Source organism: Triticum dicoccoides, chromosome 2B (assembly GCF_002162155.2).
Source record: "Triticum dicoccoides isolate Atlit2015 ecotype Zavitan chromosome 2B, WEW_v2.0, whole genome shotgun sequence".
Taxonomy (NCBI): Eukaryota; Viridiplantae; Streptophyta; class Magnoliopsida; order Poales; family Poaceae; genus Triticum; species Triticum dicoccoides.
Genome location: NC_041383.1, coordinates 815,511,282 through 815,534,511, shown reverse-complemented (window position 1 = coordinate 815,534,511; position 23,230 = coordinate 815,511,282). Strand labels below are relative to the sequence as shown.

The window sequence follows — 23,230 nt, the reverse complement described above, 5'->3', positions numbered from 1 at the left end:
TGGACATTTTATACAACACGGATAAATTTTATTTTATGCCCAATGAACATATTGAAATGTATTAATTTTTAAAATATAAAACGGACATTGCTAGATACATAATGAAAGTTTTAATGCATGACGAACATTTCTTAAATACCAGATGGATGCTTTTAATACATGACTAATGTGTTTTTTTAAATGGAATGTTTTTAAAAAAACATATTATAACATTGTGCTGATATTTTTCAGATCTACAAGAAAAAAATTCGGTCACATGCAGTCTCTTAATCTAAAGTATAAATTGATAGAAATATATCAAGAATAAAAACCAGTTCTATCAATAAACAGAGCAGTAAAAAAGTGTTTCCATAATAAAAATAATCACATATGTAGGAACACATACTATTTTTTTGGTTTTTTTTCCTTTTAATTTTTTATATTTTCTAAAAAAATTATAAATGCATATATTTCAATACACTTTAATTGCTTTAATTTTTTTACCACAAATATGTACAAACCATAACACAATGTAAATGTTTTGTTACTCCCTTGGCCCATTTACTTGACGCAACCCATTCACATGGCCACTCACGTTGTGACAGTTAATTAGGGAGTAGCATAACTCTAAAATGAGGTGGACCGCGCCCAGCCAAGGAGCAGAAAAAATACAAGTTGATGGAGGTTTTTCAAGAGATGGTTGAGTGGTGCAGAGGCTTCAGTTTGCCGGATCATATGGGAAATATTCTTGGCACATTGGCAATGGTTTTCAGGGGTATTACTGACCCAGCAGTTGTGCAAGAGATCAAGACTGGCATGGAGGGACGATATAGTGCAATAATAAAGGAGATCGCGGAACGATCCATGGAATTCACAAGTTGTGAGATCATTTTTTAAGGGCGTAGTTTAAATTTTGATGCACATAATTTAGCTAAATTCTCATCGCCTTTAGGCGCGGGTCGCCATTTGTGGCTGGTTTCACCCCACGACCCTTTTGTCACCCTTATAAACCACACTCCGAGTTAATAAAGGTTGGTTTACTGCTAAAATAAATCATAGTATTCCAGAAAGAAAATGTTAATCACATTTAAAATATGTTAAAGTATTTTTAAAAAGGCATGTGGTAATTTTTTAAAAATGATATGCAATGTTAATCTGTTCTTGCATAATTCAAGAAATGCTTCCTTTTTTTGACGACAAATAATGTTTCCTACCATTCAAAAAATATGTGTGACATTTAAAAATAATGATCCAGAATTTGGCCGGCCTGGGCATGTCCAACACGGGCGCCAACGGTGAGGCGCCAGGATAGATTTCCTGGTCAATCGGCAGTTGGCCCGTCCTTTCCTGGCGCCCGGGCAGGCATCGATGCAAAAATAAGAACCGAGCGCTTCAGCCTTTTCTAACGAGCCGGATACAACTCTCGGCACAGAGAATGGTTTTTTAAGCGCCTGGATATATACTAGCGTCTAGCGTTGGGATAGATAGCGCTTGGATGGTCTTTTAATTTTAAATGATTTTGTTTATTTTCCTAAGCGCCCGTACAAGCACTTTGCATTGAAGATGCCCTAATGCGCTTGCCTAATGCAAGGTCGTCTCGCAAAAGGCGAGAAATAGCTCCGGCATACAATGAGCGAGGTATACTCCTGCCCCTCTGAGCGCGCGATCGACTTGTCCTTTGCTTTGTTTCACACTCCACCAAACACCGGTCCAGCTGCATGCTCATCGTCACTTTCTTTTCTAACTCAGCTTTTGAATTAATTGACTGCTTTTCTTTTGCGGGGAAACTAATTGACTGTTAACTGACGAAAAAACTCGAGAGGGCGTTGTACTTCTTCGTGTGGAAATCATGTATAGTTGTGAAATTAGTTTGGAGCACTCATGAGGACTAGAATATGTAGGACAATAGATACAGTGAGCATTTGCACCATGCAACTCACTGCAGCTCCTCTCACAGTCTCACTTAGGCTCAACCAACTCACACAGGGGCGGAGCTCTGTAGGGGCTAAACCGGGTCATGGCCCGCCCAGGAATTTAACAATTTTTTTTACCTACATGTCATCTTAGCCCAGCCCACGAACATACACATCATCCCCATCCTCTCGTCTAAGGCACGCACAGGCACACGCTGACACGCATCCTCCGATTCCCCATCCTCTCAGCTAGGTTCTCCGGATGTAGCCGCTGTGCACAGGGAGCACCACCGTCCACTGGAGCTTGTCGCCCGCTGTCTCGTGGAGCAACCGCCGGAGACGCCCGCGCGGCCGCGCCCCGCGGGACCTCGCCTAGCCCTCGCCGCCTCGCCCCTGCCCGGCTCCCTCACGCCGTCGCCCGGTCGCGCCGCCCACTCGCCCAGGCGCTAGTAATACTAGTAGAATTCCCGTGCGTTGCCATGGTCTTCTGAAATATTTTTCTAAAGTTATGTAAAGATAATGCATGCTAAATTTCACAGTAGAGACCATATATAGAGACAATGTAACATGGTCACAAGTGCATTATAATTCAAGTTCACTTCATTTGTAATGTAAAGTGATCACAAAATGAAAAATTAACAATGTGTACAAACATAGTCTGTTGGCATGATACAAAATCGAGTGAGTTAGGCAATATGACGAAGGAAAGATCGATAACAACATTGAAAAAAATACCTTGCGCGGTAACATTTAATTTGCATCCTTTTTTGATTTTTTATGAGATATCACCGCTTCCACGTCATTATGTTGTAAAAAATTCGATGAAGCCCCATTTTAGTGACGTCGCTTCGGAACCCTTGTCGATGGATTCTTTTTGTGCATCTCCAAATTCCATATCTATGTCTCCTATATTCTGAAAAAATACATAAAGAATACACCTTTTGTATTATCATGTATAACATACATACAAAGATTAGCTATATGCACCTCTTCTCGTAGTGTTTCAGTCAGGTCAGTCATCGTTACATCAGTGTGTATGTCGGAACCCGTCACTTTTTATCTCTGATGAAAGAAACATAGATAATAAAAATAAAAGTGAAACTAACACAACTATTTTATTTTGTAAAATAGAAAACCCGTTTTTCATATTATAGAAAAAGATGTTGCATCTATCTCGGAGAAAATAACCAACTATAATGTTCTTATATAAATAAGCAGTCATCTGAAATTTCTTCAATCATTTTAATTTATTTATATAGGCTAAGGAAAATCGTCCGACAAAAGATAAAATCATGCAAGCAATCCAACACAAACCAAGTATATTCGGTTTCTTCTCTCAAAATTGCGTTTTTTGTGTCATACTTTCAATATATCTAATAAGTATAAAAAATATTTTTTTGTATGCTCCATGTTTAATTAATATATGTATACACTTTAATATATATGTTTTTGTATGCCCAAATCAGCTACCAACACGGCCCAACCAGCACCCAATCTACCCCCTAAAAAACCAAAAAAAAAAACAGCACCCAACCTATCCTTCCCCGCACGAGTTAAATGGATTGCAAGCTCTTTTCCTCCAAGAATGCCCATATGCTTATTATGTCCATTGTTATGCCCATCGCTTGCAACTTGCTCTAGTTGATGCATCTAAAGAAGTGGTTCCTATCTCCCAGTTCTTTCAGAAATTGATCTTCCAGTTTCTACAGCCAGTGCTGAACGTGCATTTTCTAGTATGAAGATCATTAACTTGTTAGTACACATAGAGGGTGGAATTCTGGAGAACTACAGCCATGAAGATGCCATTGCAGATTTTATAAGCACGAAGGATCGGAGAGTTGATTTCTAGTATGTGAGTAAGTCCATGTCTAATGTCTCGACACTTTTGTATTAGCTAAATCAATAGTGACTCATGGTTGAACTGTACTTTGATACATATATATTATATATATACATATTTGCTAGCTCAATCTTGTGACCTGGGTGCTTGTAACATGTCCTTATGAGCCAGAATTTGAAAAAATTTGTGCTCTTCTTAAGTCTGGCCCGCCCAACTTTTCCGTTCGAGCTCCGCCACTGAACTCACAACAGCATTTTTAGAATCCAGAACACAATCAAACATAGCATTAGGCTCTCTAACGTAGTGTGGACCAGAACATGTTTTAATTAGTGTGAACAGATCATACCATGTACTCCGCCGTAAACGAAGGGCACGCAAGTGCAGATATGTGATCACTGGATAAGACCCACGTACTACTATATAGTCCATACTTTTGTCGTGCTTTGGTTGCGTGCATCAACTAGGCTGGACTTGACCCCCTTTTTGAAACAAATCATATTGTCCGTGGTACTAGCATACACTTTAATTTCCTAGTACCTTTTTGCACTGTCAAGTGGCCATCACTTTCTCCTTCCACAATTGACCGCAAAAATAGCAAAAAGAAAGACCTACAAGAGGGGGAAAAACAAGGGATAAAACCCTGCAAAATTAACAATGTCGTATGTTTATAGTTCCATTTGTATGCCAAAATATAGAGTAGCTCGCTTATTTACAAAAAAAAAAATTAACGGAAAGAGTAGCTTGTTAAACTCATGGATTTTTTTTACACGTAGGAAATTCATATGGACGGTTTTCGGACCTCTAGACCCTTAAAAAAATATGTATTACTCCCTTAGTTTCTAAATATGAGCCTTTTTAGATTTCTCAATATGAACTACATATAGATGTATATGAATGTATTTAAGAGTGTAGATTTACTCATTTGCTTGTATGTAATCCATATTAGAATCTCTAAAGGGCTTATATTTATATTTAGGGACGGGGGTATGAATTTAGCACGGTGAAAATGACATGCATGAGTCGCGAGCAACTTCTACCTGGTGTTGCATGCATGCTTCTAGTGTTGGACCATGTGATATTATTGTCCTGCCCACCCCCCACATGGCCACATACGTACCAACTGACCAGAACATGGATCGTGTCCACCACGCGCCAGACATGCATGCATGGCACCAAACATTTTCCGCCATTTCCGGCAGCTTGTACGTACTGTACTTAATTTACGGGTCGACAATGGTAGCAGTGGCAGTATTATTCATATTGTCCCGCTATCACTCTGGCTGCCTCACGCCCCGGCGCATGCCATGATCGATGCACTACCAAGCACCTTTCTTGTCTACCCTCGTACATACGTGTGCAGTACTTGTATTCAACATGTTACCCTATCAACACGTACGTGTCTATTGCCCGCAAAAAAAACGTAGGTCTATTGATGTGCCCGAATTCCCGTATATTCTTTATGTGCACCAGATGTAGTAGGTGCTCTACTTCTGCATTAACAACATGGAAGGACAAACGTAGGATCGTTAGGAGGACAGTTGTATTCCCATAAGGGTTTTAGTCCTGGTGCTCACATTATTATTGAATTTATTTTAAAATTTTCGGCGATGCGTATTTAATGAGAGGAGATGTTTTGTCGACTACGAGACACTTGTGTCGACTGTCAAATTCAAAATGATATGCCAGCTCTCTCGAAGATACTCATAAGGGTAGGGTCTGTATGTGTGTGTTCATAAGAATGAGTGTATGCGCGTATATATGAGCGTATGCGTCTGTATTATGTTCTAATAAAACATGGAAGGACAGGTATTTTGTTTCTCAGCGACTAGTTTTTTTTTTCTAAAACAATGTAAGGACGCAAATGCTCACATACACTCAATCCCTATGATGCATACATGCACACCGTATTTCTGTGAGCACCTTCAAGAGACTGATCTAGCGGGTCTTGAGGTATACGAAATCACCACATACGCTTTGTTATCGACTAGAATGTCATCTTCCACTGAAAGAATATTACATTTTTATGAGACACACGTGCCAAAACTGTGTTTGTTCCATGGTGGGCTAGGGTACAACCACCCTCCTAACTATCCAACCACTGTTTGGTTCTCTTCGAGGGACTAGCTTTAGTATGCGAGGCTCATGACATTTTTTTTTCTTTTTTTACATCCACCGATTCCCCAAATAAAAAGTTCAATAGTTCAGTTGATCAAACTTATTAACACATACACTATGTGGTAACTAAATTAATCTTGATTTGGCTATTCTGTGGGCAATTGAGATTTTTTTTTCCCATAAGTCAATTCTCCCGCATGTGTATCCCTGAGGGCGAGTCCTGAGGGCGAGTCAGAGCCGGTGGCAATACACCGTACGCATTGCAGGTGTGATTGAGTAGAAGGCTTCAATGTTCAGGTGCGGGAGCGGGGTAAGGGGAGGGGGGCGCCGGCAATTGAGACCACAGAGAGCACGGAGGGATATCCAGACCGGCGAAGGCGAAGGCTGCGAGGCATGCGTGCAACCCAGTCGGGCGCAGGTGGTGGCAATAGGTGGTTGGGTGACGTTTCATCGGGAGGAAATAACAATTGTTCATGTAGTGTTTAGGAAGAACAATCCGAGTCCGATTGAGGATTATGCGCAACTGATGCAACGACCGGAAAGGAATCGACCGACACATAGAAGTATGGGAATGGCTAGATGTAAGTCGTCTGATAAACAAATTTGGGTCCGTCCATTCCTGTGAGTCATTGGATGGAAGATGAATGACCATATCATCGTCTTCGACCTCCCGAACGGTTATTGTTCATCGTCTTGAACCTCAAACTGCCAGATCTTTCACCGGCCTAACAACTTGCTACCGCCGCCCGCGGCCGGCGGCACTACCGCTCTAGCCACACCACCCCGCCTTCCCACAACCTCCGTGCTACCCCAGGTCACAATCCATTTTTTCCAGTGAGCTGCACCCCTCATCCCCAACACCCCTAATATAGATCATGGGGCACCCTACCCCCGAGATAGATAATGGGGTAGCTTCTCCCAGGAGTGGCGATTACTTCTTCCTTTCCTACATCGGCTGCCTCTTCAGTGCGAAAATTGACTGACCCAAATTCTATTTCCAAGCGACTTACGTCTAGCTATTGTATAGAAGTACTCCTATATAGTAGTAGTAGTAGGGACACTGTATACAAGGATAGGACAAAATAAACTCAGCATGTGAGAGGCTGCAGTGCATAGTCACCTTCACGCATCATTTTTTCCTCTGTGACGCTGCCTCCTGCCTTAATATATATTTCGGGGCACATGGCTAGTGCGTGACTGTCTGTGGTCGCGGTACGATCCGACCCAGTTCCGGTTATAAATGAGGAAGCCACAAGCCCACCACCATTGCACTCAAAAGCTTCAGCTCAAGCTCAAGGTCCACACCAACAATGGCAAGCAGCAGCTCAGTGCTGGCCGTCCTGGCCACCCTAGCCCTGCTGCTCTCCCCAGCCGCCTCAGCCCTCTCGTCCACGCTGTCCCCGGACTTCCACGCGGAGACGTGCCCGCAGCTGGACGGCATCGTGCGCGCGGCGGTGCAGGCCGCCCTCACGAGCGAAATCGCCATCGCCGCCGGCCTCGTACGCATCTACTTCCACGACTGCTTCCCGCAGGGCTGCGACGCCTCCATCCTCCTCAACAACACCGCCGCCCGCGAGACGGCGCTGGGCCCCAACCTCACCATCCAGCCGCGCGCCATGCAGCTCGTCGAATCCATCCGGTCCACGGCGCACGCCGCCTGCGGGCCCGTCGTCTCCTGCGCCGACATCACCCTGCTCGCCACCCGCGCCGCCATCGTCGCGTCCGGCGGGCCCACCTTCCCCGTGCCCCTCGGCAACCTCGACAGCCTCGCCCCGGCGTCACAGGACAAGGTGTTCGACCTCCCGTCGCCGGCCACCGCCAGCGTCGCCGCTCTTGTGCAGTCCTTCGGCACCCGGGGCCTCGGCGACGTCGCCGACCTCGTGGCGCTCTCCGGCGCGCACACCATCGGGAGGTCGCAGTGCGGCAGCTTCTCCGACAGGTCTCAGCGTGCCGACGACACTTTCTCCAGGAAGCTCGCCGCCAACTGCAGCAAGAACCCGGACCGTCTGCAGAACCTGGACGTGATCACCCCCGACCTGTTCGACAACGGGTACTACAAAGCGCTGGGGTTCAACCAGGGCGTGTTCACCTCCGACATGGCGCTGGTCAAGAACAAGACCACCGCGGCCATCGTGAAGCAGTTCGCCGCGAGCAAGGATGCCTTCTTCGCGCAGTTCGCCAAGTCTATGACCAAGCTCGCCAGCGTGCCCAAGCCGGCGGGCAACGTTGGGGAGATCCGCCGCTTCAGCTGCTTTAGGACCAACGCCCAGAGCGCCGTCATCATCGAGACCGCCGGCAAGGAGGAGGCCTTCGCCGCTTCCGCATGATCGGTCGTTCCGGCAGCCGACTGGCATGCATGCAGTTCCCGCAGACCGCGCGTGACGTTAGCGTGTAGTGCACTGCTGTCCTACTAGTGTTGTTCTTGTGTGGGTTTGAGGGTTTGTGTTGACTGTTTTTGTTGCGTTGGAGTAGTAATAATAAGACGACACATGCGGCGGACTCATGGATGTCATTGAGAAATGTTTGTAGATTCTCATGCCGGCCGGTCTCACTATTGAAATCTACTAGCTCTTTATTTTGTACGTATATTTCATATTGTAGTCAGTGGCGGAGCCAGGAAAAATGTATAACACGGGCCGACTGAAGGCAGCAACACTTTCGTACAATTTTTTAAACAAAAAAACAGTGAGGCAGATGTAATAGCATGATATTTTTCATTGATTACACCACCATTCACCGTTGATACAAAAGGATATGCAATTTTTCAATGGTACATCACACAAAAGAAAAATCTAGATAATAGAAGATAGAGAAACTAACTTGCTCCAAGCCTTCAACTAAATGGCACTAGACGTGGTGGTTCATCGAACTCATCTATAATTGCATCTGTTGATATTCCAACAGCAATCTCCTTTTCAATATAAATTAGCAAGTAGTCCCTTAGAAATCCATCTTCCATTTTATTCCGAAGCCTTGTCTTCACAAGTTTCATGGCAGAAAATGCACGTTCTGTAGTTGCCGTTGAAACCGGTAAAGTAAGAACAAGCCGAATGAGTCTGTACATTAAGAAGTAGTTAGACCTTTTAGCAATGAATAAATCAACCAATACAGGAACAGAGAACATTAGATACCTGTCAATCAAGTAATATTCATCTGATTTTCCACTAGATGCAAGTCGTTGACAAAGTTCTGATATAGTTGTCAAATTCTGAAACTTTGGGCTTGTGGGTACAACATTCTCGTAATGTCGTAACTGACATCTTAGATTATTCATTTCTTGTTCTTTAAAATCAGCAGGATAGAACTTTGAAGCCAAAGAACATATATTATTAATGTTAAATGAACGGAATGAATCTTTTGGGTCCAAGGAAGTACACAGGATGAGAAGCTCTGTAGCTTGTTTGTTGAATCTACAATTCAGCTCTTGTGCTTGCTGATCAACAGCAACCATGAAAATGTCACAGCGATAATGGTGCTCAACTGTAGTCTCATCCTCCGCACGAGAATTAATGAAATCCACATATAACTCACTGAAATGTGGTGTTTGAACTCCATGTTTGGTACAGAATGAAAGCACGTCAGCTTTAAGCTTGTTCCAACCATTATCTCTTAGCTCCTGGATCAACATTTTGGTAGTCTTAACATCATCCATGGCATTCACAATATCTTGAGACTTTTGTTGCAACTTTTTGCATAGCATGTCCGTGATTCCCATAAGTTCTTTCATGACATGCAGAATAAATATGAAGTCAAAAGACATCATCAACTTAACAGCACCAGAAGCCTTTGCTCGTGCGGAAGGTGAAGTACCAGATCCTTTAGCAGTTGCAATGCTTTTAAGTACCAAAAATGTTGGTTTGTACAATTTCACAAGGCTGCAAACAGAAGCATAGTGTGAACTCCACCTAGTATCACAAGGCCGTTGTAAAGTTCCGACTTGATTAGCCCCACTTCCAGTTTCAAGCTCACCGAGCTCAATCAAATGCTCCATTTCAGCAACTTGATTTGCTTGCAACTCATCATGTCTCTTACTAGAAGACACAACCGTATTGATAACAAGAGCAAGATGATCAAAAAAGTTGTGAACATCAGCTACTTCTTTTGATGCAGCAACAAGAGCTAGCTGCAACTGATGAGCAAAACAATGGATATAATATGCATAAGGACACTCCTCCATGAACTTTGCTTGTAGTCCATTCCACTCTCCACGCATGTTACTAGCACCATCGTACCCTTGACCGCGAATATTGTTCACATCTAACTGATGTTGAACCAAAACAGATGATATCTCTTCTTTTAGAGTAGCCGAAGATGTATCAGCAACATGAACAATATCAAGAAAACGCTCACGAGTGAAACCAGGTTTATCAACAAAACGAATAACTACTGCCATTTGCTCTCTTTTGGATTCATCTCTTGACTCGTCAACAAGCAAGCAGAACTTGGCATCTCCTATTTCTTTACGGATTTCACTTTGCACCTTAGAAGCAATGATACCTAGAAGTTCTTTTTGAATTGTAGGCGATGTGTACTTCGCATTGCCTGGAGCATTACCCAACACTACAGCACCAATTTCCTCATCATAAGAAGCTATCAGTTTCACCATTTCAAGGAAATTACCTTGGTTCTTCGAATCAAGACTTTCATCATGTCCTCGGAAGGGGCAAGCTTGGAATGCTAACCACCGTAGTGAATCAACGGTTACTCTAAGACGCAGCCTATTCCTTTTGATATCCCCATCTGTTTGCTTCACCACTAATGGTTCCAGATGACATGGCTTATTCTTCAGATTATCATAACATTTTGCAGCATAATTATGAGCAGATTTACTGTCCTTTCCCATGTGAGTTAAGAATGCACATCTCTCTCCGTCATTAACTCTCTTCCATTTTTTGAATCCTTTCACTGTAAACACATCAGATCCTTTCTTTCCAAGTGGCTTCTTACAAAATAAAAAGCATGGAAAACAGTAGACTGCATCTTTATCCGGTGAATATTCTAACCAAGGGAAGCTCTTAAACCAATGATATTGAAACTTGCGTGGATGGGTCACCGACTCATCGGGAGGATACTCATCCATTTTAAAATGATATGCCCCATGCTTTATATATGCCATTCGAGCTTTTTCTTGATCGTTAGGAGGATAATCTGAAATTTGGCACCGCAGACCTGGTTCTCTTTCTACCACCAAAATAGCAGAATCATCATTGCCCCTCCCTCTCATAACCTGAGGTGGTGTTGTTGATATTGGAGTTTCTTCTATTTGTTCTTGTTCATCCACTTGTTCTTCTTCATCTACCAAGGGAGGGGCATCAACCAAAATAATTTGTTCTGGAACATCAGTTCTTCTTTTCTTCTCAAAAAAAGAATGCAGTGTTGCATGCTTTCTTTTATTTTTGGCCATGGAGACAACTGATTACCCTAGAAAAATTGAACACAGACCACTATAAGACTATCCAATTTAGAGAATTGAAAAGCCAAACAAAAATTATAGAACAAATTTCAGATCTGAGCGACAGAGAAAGAGGGATCTCAAATCAAGAATATATACCTCTTCTTGTGTGCTTGCAGCAGCTTGAAGAAAGATGAGCCGTTGGCCGTCCAGCCGGCCGGCGGCGCTGCAGCAGCTCAGGAGAGAGCAACTAGAAAGATTTAGGAGATTTGGGGGCTAGTGGTTTGTCTCCATGGATGAGCAGAGCAAAGGCTGGACCACAGGGGACCAAGGAAAGGGAAAGGTGGGAAGAGGAATCACGTGTGGCTGGGAGCCGGCGGTGGCTTTGCCTCTTTGTGTTTGGGATTAGCTTTTAGGATAGAATAACACTAGAGAAAAGTCAAGCCTTGTACAGGATTCATTGTGCCAAGTTTGCTGTTGCTCATCGGTTAGGGAGGGCCACAAGGCCCAGAACAGCATAACACATAACTTCTGAAACAAAAAATCGCTGCTCTAAATTTTTTTTTTTTGACATGTTGGCCCGGGCCTTGGCCCTAGCTGGTCCCCTGCTGTCTCCGCCGTTGATTGTAGTATGTACTTTGACGTGTTCATCCATGCAGGAGCGATGAGAGCAGCACGTACGGCCAGTACCAAGCTGCTGCTCGCTGTTTTGTTTCTCAGTTTAGCTGCACGTCAGTCAGCTGAATTTTCGTTTTCGGGTTGGTCGATTTTGAGTGAAGGAAGGAGGTGGCAAGGAAGGAGAAGAAATGGCCTCGTCGAAGAGAAGGAAGGGGCTCGCCGTCATCATCCCATTATCTATCTTAGGATTCAAGATGGGGGCGGTGGTGGATGGTGGTGGTGGGGGGCGGTGGTGGGGCTTCACCGGAGAAAAAAAACGGATGCGGGCGGGGCTAGAGGTATTGCCGGGGGCGGCGGCATGCACGGCAATGGGGAGAGGTTGGGGGGAGGGCGGCGTGGCTGGCGCGGGAGCGCCGGCGGCCACGAGCAGTGTCAGCAGGGCGGCGGGGGAAGAAGATATGTTTTGAGAAAGAAACGGTTCAAGATAGAAGAGATAATCCAATGCGTTCGTTTTTTATCTAACTCTTCATGTTGATTCGACCGAGCCCAAATGAAATTTGGGTCGACTGCCCAGTAGCCATTCCCTTTGTTTTTTGGTGTATAGTAGCCGTGATCGTGCAATCTTGAGTTTATATCACGCACTCATGTACCTGACTCTCGTGATATATAAACGGACGGGTCCGTCTATGTCACATCTAGTTGTGAGATATTATCTCACATCTAACTCCCTCACATCTAATTCCCTCATCCTTGATTTTTTTTAAAGTCTTCATGGATTTGTTTTGTCCCTAAGGGCGAAGGAGTTAGATGTGAGATAATATCTCACATCTAGATGTGAAATAGCAAACCCGCAAATGGAAATCATCAAGGTGCAGAAGATGATGTCCGATCACGGGGGTGTACTTTGAGCGTGTGAACAACTTGGCGGAATCGAGGAAAATGTCCGATCGCTGCCATGTGCCCCCTGTTTACCTCTCGTTCTAGTCTTATACAGGGATTTTTTTCAAATAAAAGGTAAAAAACAGAGCCTTTGAACGTTCAAAGATGCACTGAGCACAAGGTCTCGTCTGCCTGCCGCTGCATTTGCATCAATCAAGCACATCAAGTTTTTGTTTTGGAAAACACTTGAGCACATCAAGTTGTGGAGGTGCGTGGGAAGCAAAACCGCAACACCGTCCCACGAGCTGCCACAGGAAGCGAGCATATGCATGCTTTTTTCTTTTTCTTTTTTCGAAACAAGGCAAGAGGCTTGCGATTTTCATTGATAAAGAAGAGAGCTTAAGACAAGGATCCCAACAAAGGGCAATAAAAGCATGCATCATTTTGATGCAGAGACCTCCTTTTCAAAGAAAAAGGCAAATAAAAGTCCATCACTCTCGCGCCATTACAACACCCAAATTTTTTGCTCCCGCCATCACCCATAATCGAACTTCCTCCTTAATGTTGCGCACTAGCATCACGGTGGGGGTCGCCAAGTTGCGGAAGACTCTCACGTTGCGCTCCTTCCAAAGTTTCCAAGAGACGAGCACCAAAATGGAGGTCATCGCAGACCGCGAAGGGGCCCTCGATTGGGCGATCCGAATCCACCAATCGTTAACTGAAGTAGCTGAACTCCACTCAATAGGGTTGACCTCCTAAAGCCCCAACCACTGAACAATGTCGCACCACACCCTCACCGAAAAATGGCAGTGGCAAAGAAGATGCGTGGAAGATTACCCGGTTTGCTTTGAAAGTGGGTAGAGACGGCAATTTAGCCAACCAGGGCGCCCAAGTCTATCAGCAGTCTAAACTTGATCTTGCATCAGGAGCCAGCCGAAAGTTTTGCATTGAAAGATCCAGCACACCCGCGCGATTCTACTTAAGCTCAGTAGCGTGGACCAGACCGATGCATGTGCTCAGCTTACCTTTAAACATAGTGTATGGTTAGCCACCGGTACATTTGTGGACGTACCCTCTACAAAACCAATACATGTACATGGTTTTTATTTTGTTTGTAAAAAGGATGTATGCACATCGCCATGACTTTTGTGCAAGTGCCCTGAACCCTACCACGACTAGGAGTGATCACTGTACTGTACACTCTAAATTTTAGTGGTAGTAGCAACATCATCACCATGCATAAGTTACTCCATTTTATAATATGTTTCTTTGCCAAAGCTGGTTCTCGACCAGAAAAGAAAAGAAACAAAGGCTGTTCTTGACAAGTCCAACAAGAACCTCCTTGATCTTCACCCCACCGCGGACCTGATGCATGATGGTGGATAGGGAGTGCCACGTACCACTAAATAGATCATCGTGGGCACCATGCGCATGCCAGCATCTGCATGGGACCAAACATCTCCCTCCATTTTTCCGGCAACTTGCACCAACTTTACGGATCGACATGGTACATACAAGTACAATATTACTCCAGTACCTTTACTTTCGGCGATCAAGTCAAGTGGCTGCCTCACGCCCTACCATGTCATTCATGATCGACCAACCACCTTTAATTTTTCACTTTAGCTACTTGTAAATTGTCTGGATTTTGAATTTAGGTCAGTCAATTTTCAGGCGTTGAATTTTACTCTGAGACTCGTGCTGCATTTATTTTTCGGGCATGTGATATTTGTTGTAGAGGGCTCATATTTCGGGCATGTGATATTTTTTACTAGCCCCATATTACGGTCTCTCGATTTGCTACTGGGCTGAAACCCATTAACTGTACGATCCAGTCTTTGTCTTCCCCTTTATTTTTTTATTTTTTATGTGTTTTTCCTTTTCCTTTTGTTTTTCTTTGTTATTTGATTTTTTATATTCCTTTTATGGGTATTTTTTGGATGTTGGACGAGTGTAAATGTTTTCACATAAATATATGCAATATATACAAAAATTATACTATTATATGATTATTGTTTGCATTATTGCATACTACAAAAAGTGCAATTTTAGAGCCAAGTTGTGTGCAAATTTTATGAAACTTTTTTTTGTTATCTTTCTTCTTAAAATGGTAATACTTTTGCTACTGTTCATTGTATTTATTTTAAACTATCTTGTTATTTTTTATTTCTTTCTCGGGGCGTCCGTCTCCGTCGTGGTAAGTGACCGAAGGTACACGCACTGGAGGAGACGCTCCTCCTTGTCAGGCACCGGCATCACGCGGCGGCGGCGGACAGACTGCGCAGCCGCGTCGGACGCGGCCCCGGCAGACCGGGCGCTAGAACCCATCGCTGCCCGCGCAAGGTGGAGGAGGTCGTTGGGCCGGCAGCACCGATTGAGCTGCCCTCGCAGATCCAAGTGCGGGGCGGGAAGGGCCGACGTCGGCATCAGTGCTGCGGCAATTGGCGACAGGCAGCATCACACCTGAACCGGAGTTGTCGCCCATATTGACTCGCGAGCGCTCTAGCGCGATATGGAGCCCCACCTCGTCCTTGTCTCCGGAGCTGCTGTCGATGCTGGATATGGTCGCCGGCGATCAGAGTTTGACTTATTGGAGAAGAGGAGGGGAGGGAAGCAGAGTGAAGTGAGCTTAGTGTTTGCTCCGGAGGGGGATTTTGTGGGCTCAAGGTGGGCCAGGCAGACGCGCCCGGGCGCATCCAGGCCGTCTCATATCCGCCCTAGATTTGGTATGAATATGAGGAGGTGCCGGTCAACCCATGCTTTTGAGGGTGTTTTGCAGCGTTTGGTTGGGTCGCTATTTTGCGGCCCGTCAGCAAACAGACGGTCTGCTCGGGCGTTTGAGAGGTACAGTTGTAAATGCTCTTAGACAAATACAAATGGTGTAACATGCATCGCTCAAATTTGTTCGTGGGTAACAACTTGACACGAAGGTGCATGCAGATGTATGCGTCGAGATCCCTGATATTATTGTGCTGTCGCCCAGCAGCTACCACACCGAGCAGTTATTACAGGTACTGTACGCTGGTGGGTCCTCTGCCCTCCCATGGACCCATCACCCTAGAAAAGGAACAAATATGTGCATATCTAGCCTCCTGTTGTGGACAAGTCCGACGAAAATATCTTTGATCTCCATCCCATGCACCACCACACGATCGAGCTGATGATCCAGGCAAGAGCTGAGTTGCAGATCAGTCCTGAAGACGGCGTTGGCAGATGAATGATACCGGCCTGAAGACGAGTCTCCCAGCATCTCCATCCTCTGATCAAAGGCGGAGATCTGAGTAAAGAGGTCATCGGTGGTGATTGTGTTCTTGACAGCACCGATCGCCGCGACCACGGAGTTGTAATCGCGGTCGAGTCCTGCCAGTATGTAGTCCACCATCTCCGGATCAGAGACGGGACGACCAGCGGCGGCTAGTTCATCCCCAAGGCTTCATCTTCGCCATATATGCCGAGCTCGACATTGTGCCCTTCTTGGTGTTGGTGATCGCTATCCTCAGATTGGTGATCCGGGACTGTGATTGCGAGGCGAAGAGATTGTTCACCGTCGTCCAGAGCTCATAGGTGGAGTCCTTCCCGATGACTTGCGCAAGGATTTCTGGAGACATGGAGTTGAGAAGATATGACAGGACCTGCTGGTCTTTGGTGATCCAGGGCCCGTACAGAGGGTTCGGCTCTAGGGCCGTCGTCTTGTCCTCCTTCGTGATCTCCACAGTCTTGGGCGGAGCGGCGTCAGAGTTGTTCAGGAGCCCGGTTACCTGCGCACCTCACAGGGTTGGGAGCACCTGGGTCTTCCAGAGGATGAAGTTTCCTCTTGCTAGCTTCTCAGATGGCGGCGAACCGAGGTTGAGGGCGACGCGGGCTGAAGAAACCATGGAGACAATGATATGTGGTTCTAGGGTTTTGATTTTTGTGGCTAGATGTAGGAGAAGAGGTGGCTCTGATTACCATGAAAGATAATAAGCGTTCCTACTCCCTCGAGGGGAGCCGCAATCTATATATATTGATGTGGGCCGAAACCAAGCCTTGGCGTACAAGGAAGATTACAAGGAGTTTGAGTAGAACAAGTAAGAAAAGGAGTTGGAGATAGCTACGGGAACAATATTCTCTAACACTGTACAGTGTACACTCTTTTAGTGGTGCTAGTAGCATCATCACCATGCATGTAATGTTACTCTACTTTTATAATATGTTTGTTTGCCAAAGCTGGTCCTCGACCAGAAAAGAGAAAGGCTGTTCTTGACAAGTCCAACAAGAACATCTTTGATCTTCACCCCACCACGGAGCTGATGAAGCATAGGGAGTGCCACGTACCACTAAATAGATCATCGAGGGCATCGATCGTGGCCACCACGCGCATGCCAGCATCTGCATGGGACCAAACATGATACATACAAGTACAATATTACTCCAGTACTCTCACTTTCGGCGATCGAGTCCAGTGGCTGCCTCACGCCCTACCATGTCATTCATGATCGACCCACCACCTTTAATTTTTCCACTTTAGCTACTTGTAAATTGTCTAAATTTTGAATTCGGGTCTGTTGATTTTCTGACCGTTGATTTCTGCTTTTAGATTCATGCTGCATTATTTTTCTGGTATGTGATGTTTGTTGTGCTGGGCTTACATTTGACTGACCCATATTTAGGTCAGTCGATTTGCTACTGGGCTGAAACACATTAACTGCAAGATCCAGCCCTCATCTCTCCCTTTGTTTATTTTATGTTTTTTCCTATTTTTATGTGCTTTTGCTCTTGCCTTTTGTTTTTCTTTGTTGGTTGGTTTTAATTTTTCTTTTATGGGTATTTTCGGGATGTTGGATGAGTGTAAATGTATTCATATTAATACTATGTAATATTCGCGAAAATTATACAATTATATGATTATTGTTTGCCTTATTGCATACTACAGAAAGTGCAATTTTAGAGCCAAGTTGTGTGCAAGTTTCCTAAAACTTTTTTCGCTATCTTTCTTCTTAAAATGGTAATACTTTTGCTACTAATTCATTGTTTTTATTCTAAATTATCTTGTTATTTTTTTTGTTTCTTTCGTGGGCGTGTCCCCATTGTGGTAAGTGATCGAAGGTACACCCACTGGAGGAGACGCTTCTCCTCGTAGGGCACCGACATCACGCAACGGCGGTGGGCGGACTGCGCAGGTACGTCGGACGTGCCCCTAGTGGAACGGGTACTTGAACCCACCGCTGCCCGCGCGGAGCCCGAGGTGGAGGAGGTTGTCGGGCCCGCGGTGCCGATTGAGCTGCCCTTGTAGATCCGCATGCGGGGCGGGAAGGGCTGGCGCCGGTGTCGGCGCTATGGCAACGGGCGACAGGCAGTGTCTCACCTGAACCGGAGTTGCCGCCCATATTGACCTGCGAGCGCTCCAGTGAGATATGGAGCGCCACCTCGTCCTCGAGTGGTTGTCGATGCTGGACATTGTCGCCGGCGCTTGGAGTTTGACTGATTGGACAAGAGGAGGGGAGCGGAGCGGAGTGGAGTGAAATGAGCCTAGTGTTTGCTTCAGAGGGGACTTTGTGGGCTGTGTCCGGGCGTTTGAGACGGATTTGAGAGGTACCGCTGTAGATGCTTTTAGACAAATACAAATGGTGATGCAAATTTGTTCGTGAGTAACAACTTGACACGAAGGTGCATGCATATGTATGCGTCGAGATCCTTGATACAGTATTATTGTGCCATCGCCCAGCAGCTACCATACCGAGTAGTTATTACAGGTACTGTACGTTGGGTCCTCTGCCCTCCCATGGACCCATCACCCTAGAGAAAGAACAAATATATCCATATCTAGCCTCCTGTTGTTGACAAGTCCAACGAAAACATCTTTGATCTCCACCCCATGCACCACAGCACATGATCGAGCTGGGCTGCAGTTATACCTGGCCATGGGCCGGGCCGGGCCTAAAAAAGCCCATGGCAAAAAACTGAGGCACAGGCCCTCCCTTGCTCTACCATCGGGCCTACTTTTCAAGCCCAAGCCCGGCCCATCTAATAAAAAGCTCTTAGGGCTTAGAGACATGGCCCGGGCCTCTTCCTTAAAATGCCAATATGCCAAGCACAAGCCCATTCAGGCCCTGCTGGTGGGCTCAAAACTTAGGCCCAAGCCCGGCCCACGGGCAAGCCCATCAGGCCTAGGCCCTGGATTTTAGGGACGGGCCTGGGTGAGCCGACAGGGCCAGGCCGGAGATGGCCAGGACTAGCTGCAGTTCAGTCCTCCTCCTTGCAGTTCAGTCCTCCTCCGTCCGGATTTAGTAGTCCCCATTGTATTTCGTGCCAAATTTTATCATAGATTAAACTAATAAAATATTGACGCATGTCATCAAACATTATATTTTTGAAAACTATGTTGAAATATGAGTCCAATGAGATAATTTTTCTTGACATGCATTAACATTTTGTTAGTTAAATCTTTAGTCAAAACTTGACACAAAATACAAAAAGGACCTATAAACCAGGACGAAGGTAGTATGGATTATCCAGGACATAGATGGTGGTCGTGGGCGTGCATGATTATCCACGCCGCGCATGGTGGTTATGCATGTATCCCCCCGGTCTCCGGCAACTTGCATCGTACTTTGCGGGTCTAGCTACGTGGTCGACCTTTGCTTTCCTCGCGTTTACCCTCACACACACGTACTAGTACTACTAGAAGAACGCCCGTGCGTTGCAACGGGACCATATTAACTTTAAGAGTTAAATATTACGACATTGGCGACTTCTTTACCATCAAATCCTCACACACACACAAACACATACTCTCCCTCCCTCTTCCTCACTCTCTATCCCCCTCTCCCTCTCTCTCTAACACACACATATCCATCTTATTGGGTACGGGACCATAATCCATTTATTTCACACATACACCCTAATGCATAACAATATGGATTATGTGTATTATATTTGCCACCAGAACTGAGGGAATTAATTTCATGTAAATCAACCAGCTACAACTCCAAGAATACGCGGACGAGGTGGCTCGGGTCGGCGTCGGCGCCGTCCAGCGCGGGCCATGGGCTCGCTTCCAAGTGCACGCGCAATGCACGTCTTCACAAATATTATAACCAGATGTGAGAAATCACATGCATAGAAAAGACATTGTGATAGCAATCCAAATACCATACTCAATTGAATACCTAACCTGGACAATACTCTTATTTCTATGCGCCAGAAAAATGAAATAGCAAAGCTAAGTATGCCTACATACGCTCAGATTATATATAAGAATCTTGGATGAACAATTGCAACAAAGCACTAAGCAGCGATAAATTTAAATAAAAAATCCATTAACTATGCAGGCAGCAGGCTTGTTACAACATAGAGAGATAGGAAAATGTCACCTCCAGTAATGTAGCGCAAAGGAGTGGAACGAAGCATGAATGAGCGGTTGTCTGTTTTTCTCCATGTACATGGATCAGCAGTAGAGGCCAAGTATATAAGTACTTGACTGAACTCCACTCTTCGTGTATGGAGAGCCATGTCACCTTCTTGCCGCTGCAGCATGGGAGGACGGCTGGTTCACGTGACCCTCCAGCTGGGGTATCCATGATGGCTGATCGTCGAGCTCGAGGCAGAGAAGTTGAGGGCAGCAGCGGCGAAATCCATGCCGGCCAACCGGGCGAAGAGGAGATCGTCGGGGAGGGACACATTGGCAAGATCCGGTCACCACGCGACCTGAAGAGCAACAGTGATCTCCACAAGCTGTAGGCCGACGGCGTGCTCCATCCCCTGCGATGGGGTGACCATGGTGGTGGCCACAGCTCCTCATGCTTGCCTCGATCTCAGCGACACACCTTGAGTGTAGGAGGCAACAACGACCTCGACGAAATCATGGCCTCCATCCCGGAACGCATGAAGGACCTCGGCCCCGTCGCTACTCCTCCCGCCGTAGCCGCACGCGGCAGCGGACCGTGGGTAGGAGGGCAGGCGGCGTCGCCTCGGCTGACGGCAGGGAGCAGCGTTGATTTCGGGTAGGTGGCACCGCGAGGACGGCCGCGGCCGCGGGGAAGCACCCTGATCATGCTGCCAGGCCAATCCTTCTCCTCCGATCCCCTATCCCCGAAGATTGCGCCGCCGCCCCAGTCGTGTTGTTTCCATATATTATGCCACTTTTTCCTGTACCTAAACAAACGCGGGCGAGCGGATGGCAGAGTTTTGGTCCCTATCCCCGAAGATTGCGCCGCCGCCCCGGTCGTGTTGTTTCCATATATTATGCCATTTTTTTCTGTATCTAAACAAACGCGGGCGAGCGGATGGTAGAGTTTTGGTCCGCCCTTTAAAATTGCTAAACACACTTTTGGTGAGGATTATTTGTTAATAAATGAATTCAATCATGTCGCTCTAAATAAATGGATTCAATCATGTGACTCTAATTATTTCGGATTGTTATGTGCACACTAAGCGGGGTGCAGTTAGGAAAGAAAATGTTTTCTAATTAAAGTGATTGAGTGATTTAAGGTAAGGTTAATTAATTTAGATTTGATTTTTAGTGATTGTTAGTAAAGTATGATGCGTCCTTAAAATCTATTATTTGTTTCCTTAAAATCTATTATTTGTTTCCTAAAGAAATTTACAATAATGGAAGGTATCGGTTGATTTAGATAAGTTAGTAAATTTTAGATCCGTGATTGTGTGCACATTTGGAAAGTGCTGATTTGCAAGAAAAGAGCTAAGGGGTAAATAAACCGGTGAATAAGAAAGCAACATCGAAAAAAATCTACGACGGTTAACCTACGAAAAAAACCGGACGAAAGTGGTGGGACGAAAAAAAACCTGGAAGCGAGACTACCAACTGCTCCATTAGGAGTAGAGATTATCGCTATCAATACGTACATAGGTGTCTAGATTAGTTGACGAAACAGATCGGGGTTCCAAAAGTCTTCAAGCACGCAAGAGGATGACCGTGCCCAACAAGCAGTAAACACCACAAAGTTCATCAAGATGAGATGCAACGACGATCGAAATCTCTGTCTCTTTATTGCTACACGCAGAAAAAGGAAGCATGCCGACAACTCAAACACGATTGGCTATGGCCTACGGCCATGCCGTGCATGCACGCTAACACAACGCACGGGTACCTGCTAGCCTGCCTGCCGACGACCATCTTGCGCCCGTACGCACTTGACCGTACCATCAGATCAAGCGGAAGCGGCGAAGCCCTCCTCCTCCTCCTTGCCGGCGGCGTCCACGGTTGCAGCGTCGGCGCGCTGGGCGTTGGTCCTGAAGCAGCTGAAGCGCCGGATCTCGCCCACGTTGCCGGCCGGTTTGGGCACCCTCGCGAGCTTCTCCATGGACCTGGCGAACTGCCCGAAGAAGGCGTCCTTGCTCTCGGCGAACCGCTTCACGATGGGCGCGGTGGTCTTGTTCTTCACGAGGGCCATGTCGGAGGTGAACACGCCCTGGTTGAACCCCAGCGCCTTGTAGTACGCGTTGTCGAACAGGTCCGGGGTGATCACGTCCAGGTTCTGCAGCCGCTCCGGGTGCTTGCTGCAGTTGGCCGCCAGCTTCCTCGAGAAGGTGTCGTCGGCGCGCTTGGACCGGTCGACGAAGCTGCCGCACTGCGACCGCCCGATGGTGTGCGCGCCGGAGAGCGCCACGAGGTCGGCCACGTCGCCGAGGCCCCTGGTGGCGAAGGAGTTCACGAGCGTCGCCACGCTGGCCGTGTCAGGCGCCGGGAGGTCGAACACCTTGTCCTGCGACGCCGGGGCGAGGCTGTCGAGGTTGCCCTGCGGCACGTTGAACCAGGGCCCGCCGGAGATGACGATGATGTCGCGGGTGGCGAGCAGGGTGATGTCGGCGCAGGAGACGACGGGCCCGCAAACGGCGTGCGCCCTGGCGCGGATGGACTCGATAAGCTGCATGGCGCGCGGCTGGATGCTGAGGTTGGGGCCGAGAGCGGTCTCGCGGGCGGCGGTGGTGTTGAGGAGGATGGAGGCGTCGCAGCCCTGCGGGAAGCAGTCGTGGAAGTAGAGGCGGAGCATGCCCGCCGCCACCGCCACCTCCTGCCGCAGCGCCGCCTCCACGGACGACCACACGATGCCGTCCAGCTGCGGGCACGACGCCGCGTGGAAGCCCGGGGAGGAGTCGCCGGTGAAGACGGGTAGGGGCATGGCCGGAGAGAGCAGCAGCGCGGCCACGGTGGCCAGGACGGCCAGGACTACTAGTGAGCTGCTCGCCATTTTTGGGGCTCAAGTGAAGCTCGAGCTTGAGGTGAAGCTAGCTTGAGTGGGGCTTGTGGCTTCCTTACGCCAGGCAGTGGGCGTCATTTATAACGCGAACAAAACCAAACCCGTTGAGATGCAGAGTGTAGAAACAGCGCCACCAATCCGGCTTTAGATCACCCACCAACCACACTCCATCGCGTCATTTTTTTCCCTCAAAAAAAATATAGAAATGGAAATGTTTTCCACAGAGAGCAAAAAGATAAGGTGAGTACTCCCTCCGTAAACTAATACTCCCTCCGTTCGAAAATACTTGTCGGAG

At 46.6% G+C, this 23,230-nt stretch overlaps 3 protein-coding genes across 3 annotated transcripts; 1 reads left to right on the top strand and 2 right to left on the bottom strand.

Moving 5' to 3' along the window:
* Nucleotides 1-7,086: 7,086 nt before the first annotated feature.
* On the top strand, nucleotides 7,087-8,435 carry LOC119366562 (peroxidase 66-like). Its single transcript, XM_037632319.1, has one exon. It carries the CDS (start codon nucleotides 7,158-7,160, stop codon nucleotides 8,172-8,174), a length of 1,017 nt encoding a protein of 338 aa, XP_037488216.1. The 5' UTR covers nucleotides 7,087-7,157; the 3' UTR covers nucleotides 8,175-8,435.
* An 822-nt stretch (nucleotides 8,436-9,257) lies between these two features.
* On the bottom strand, nucleotides 9,258-11,510 carry LOC119361542 (zinc finger MYM-type protein 1-like). The gene is made up of 3 exons (XM_037626702.1): nucleotides 11,399-11,510; nucleotides 9,379-11,268; nucleotides 9,258-9,280 (listed from the first exon to the last, which is right to left on the bottom strand). Exons 2-3 carry the CDS (start codon nucleotides 11,249-11,251, stop codon nucleotides 9,258-9,260), a joined length of 1,896 nt encoding a protein of 631 aa, XP_037482599.1. The 5' UTR covers nucleotides 11,252-11,268; nucleotides 11,399-11,510.
* A 10,102-nt stretch (nucleotides 11,511-21,612) lies between these two features.
* On the bottom strand, nucleotides 21,613-23,017 carry LOC119366561 (peroxidase 66-like). The gene is made up of 2 exons (XM_037632317.1): nucleotides 21,797-23,017; nucleotides 21,613-21,747 (listed from the first exon to the last, which is right to left on the bottom strand). The coding sequence occupies exon 1, from the start codon at nucleotides 22,924-22,926 to the stop codon at nucleotides 21,886-21,888; it is 1,041 nt and encodes a 346-aa protein (XP_037488214.1). The 5' UTR covers nucleotides 22,927-23,017; the 3' UTR covers nucleotides 21,613-21,747; nucleotides 21,797-21,885.
* Nucleotides 23,018-23,230: the final 213 nt, after the last annotated feature.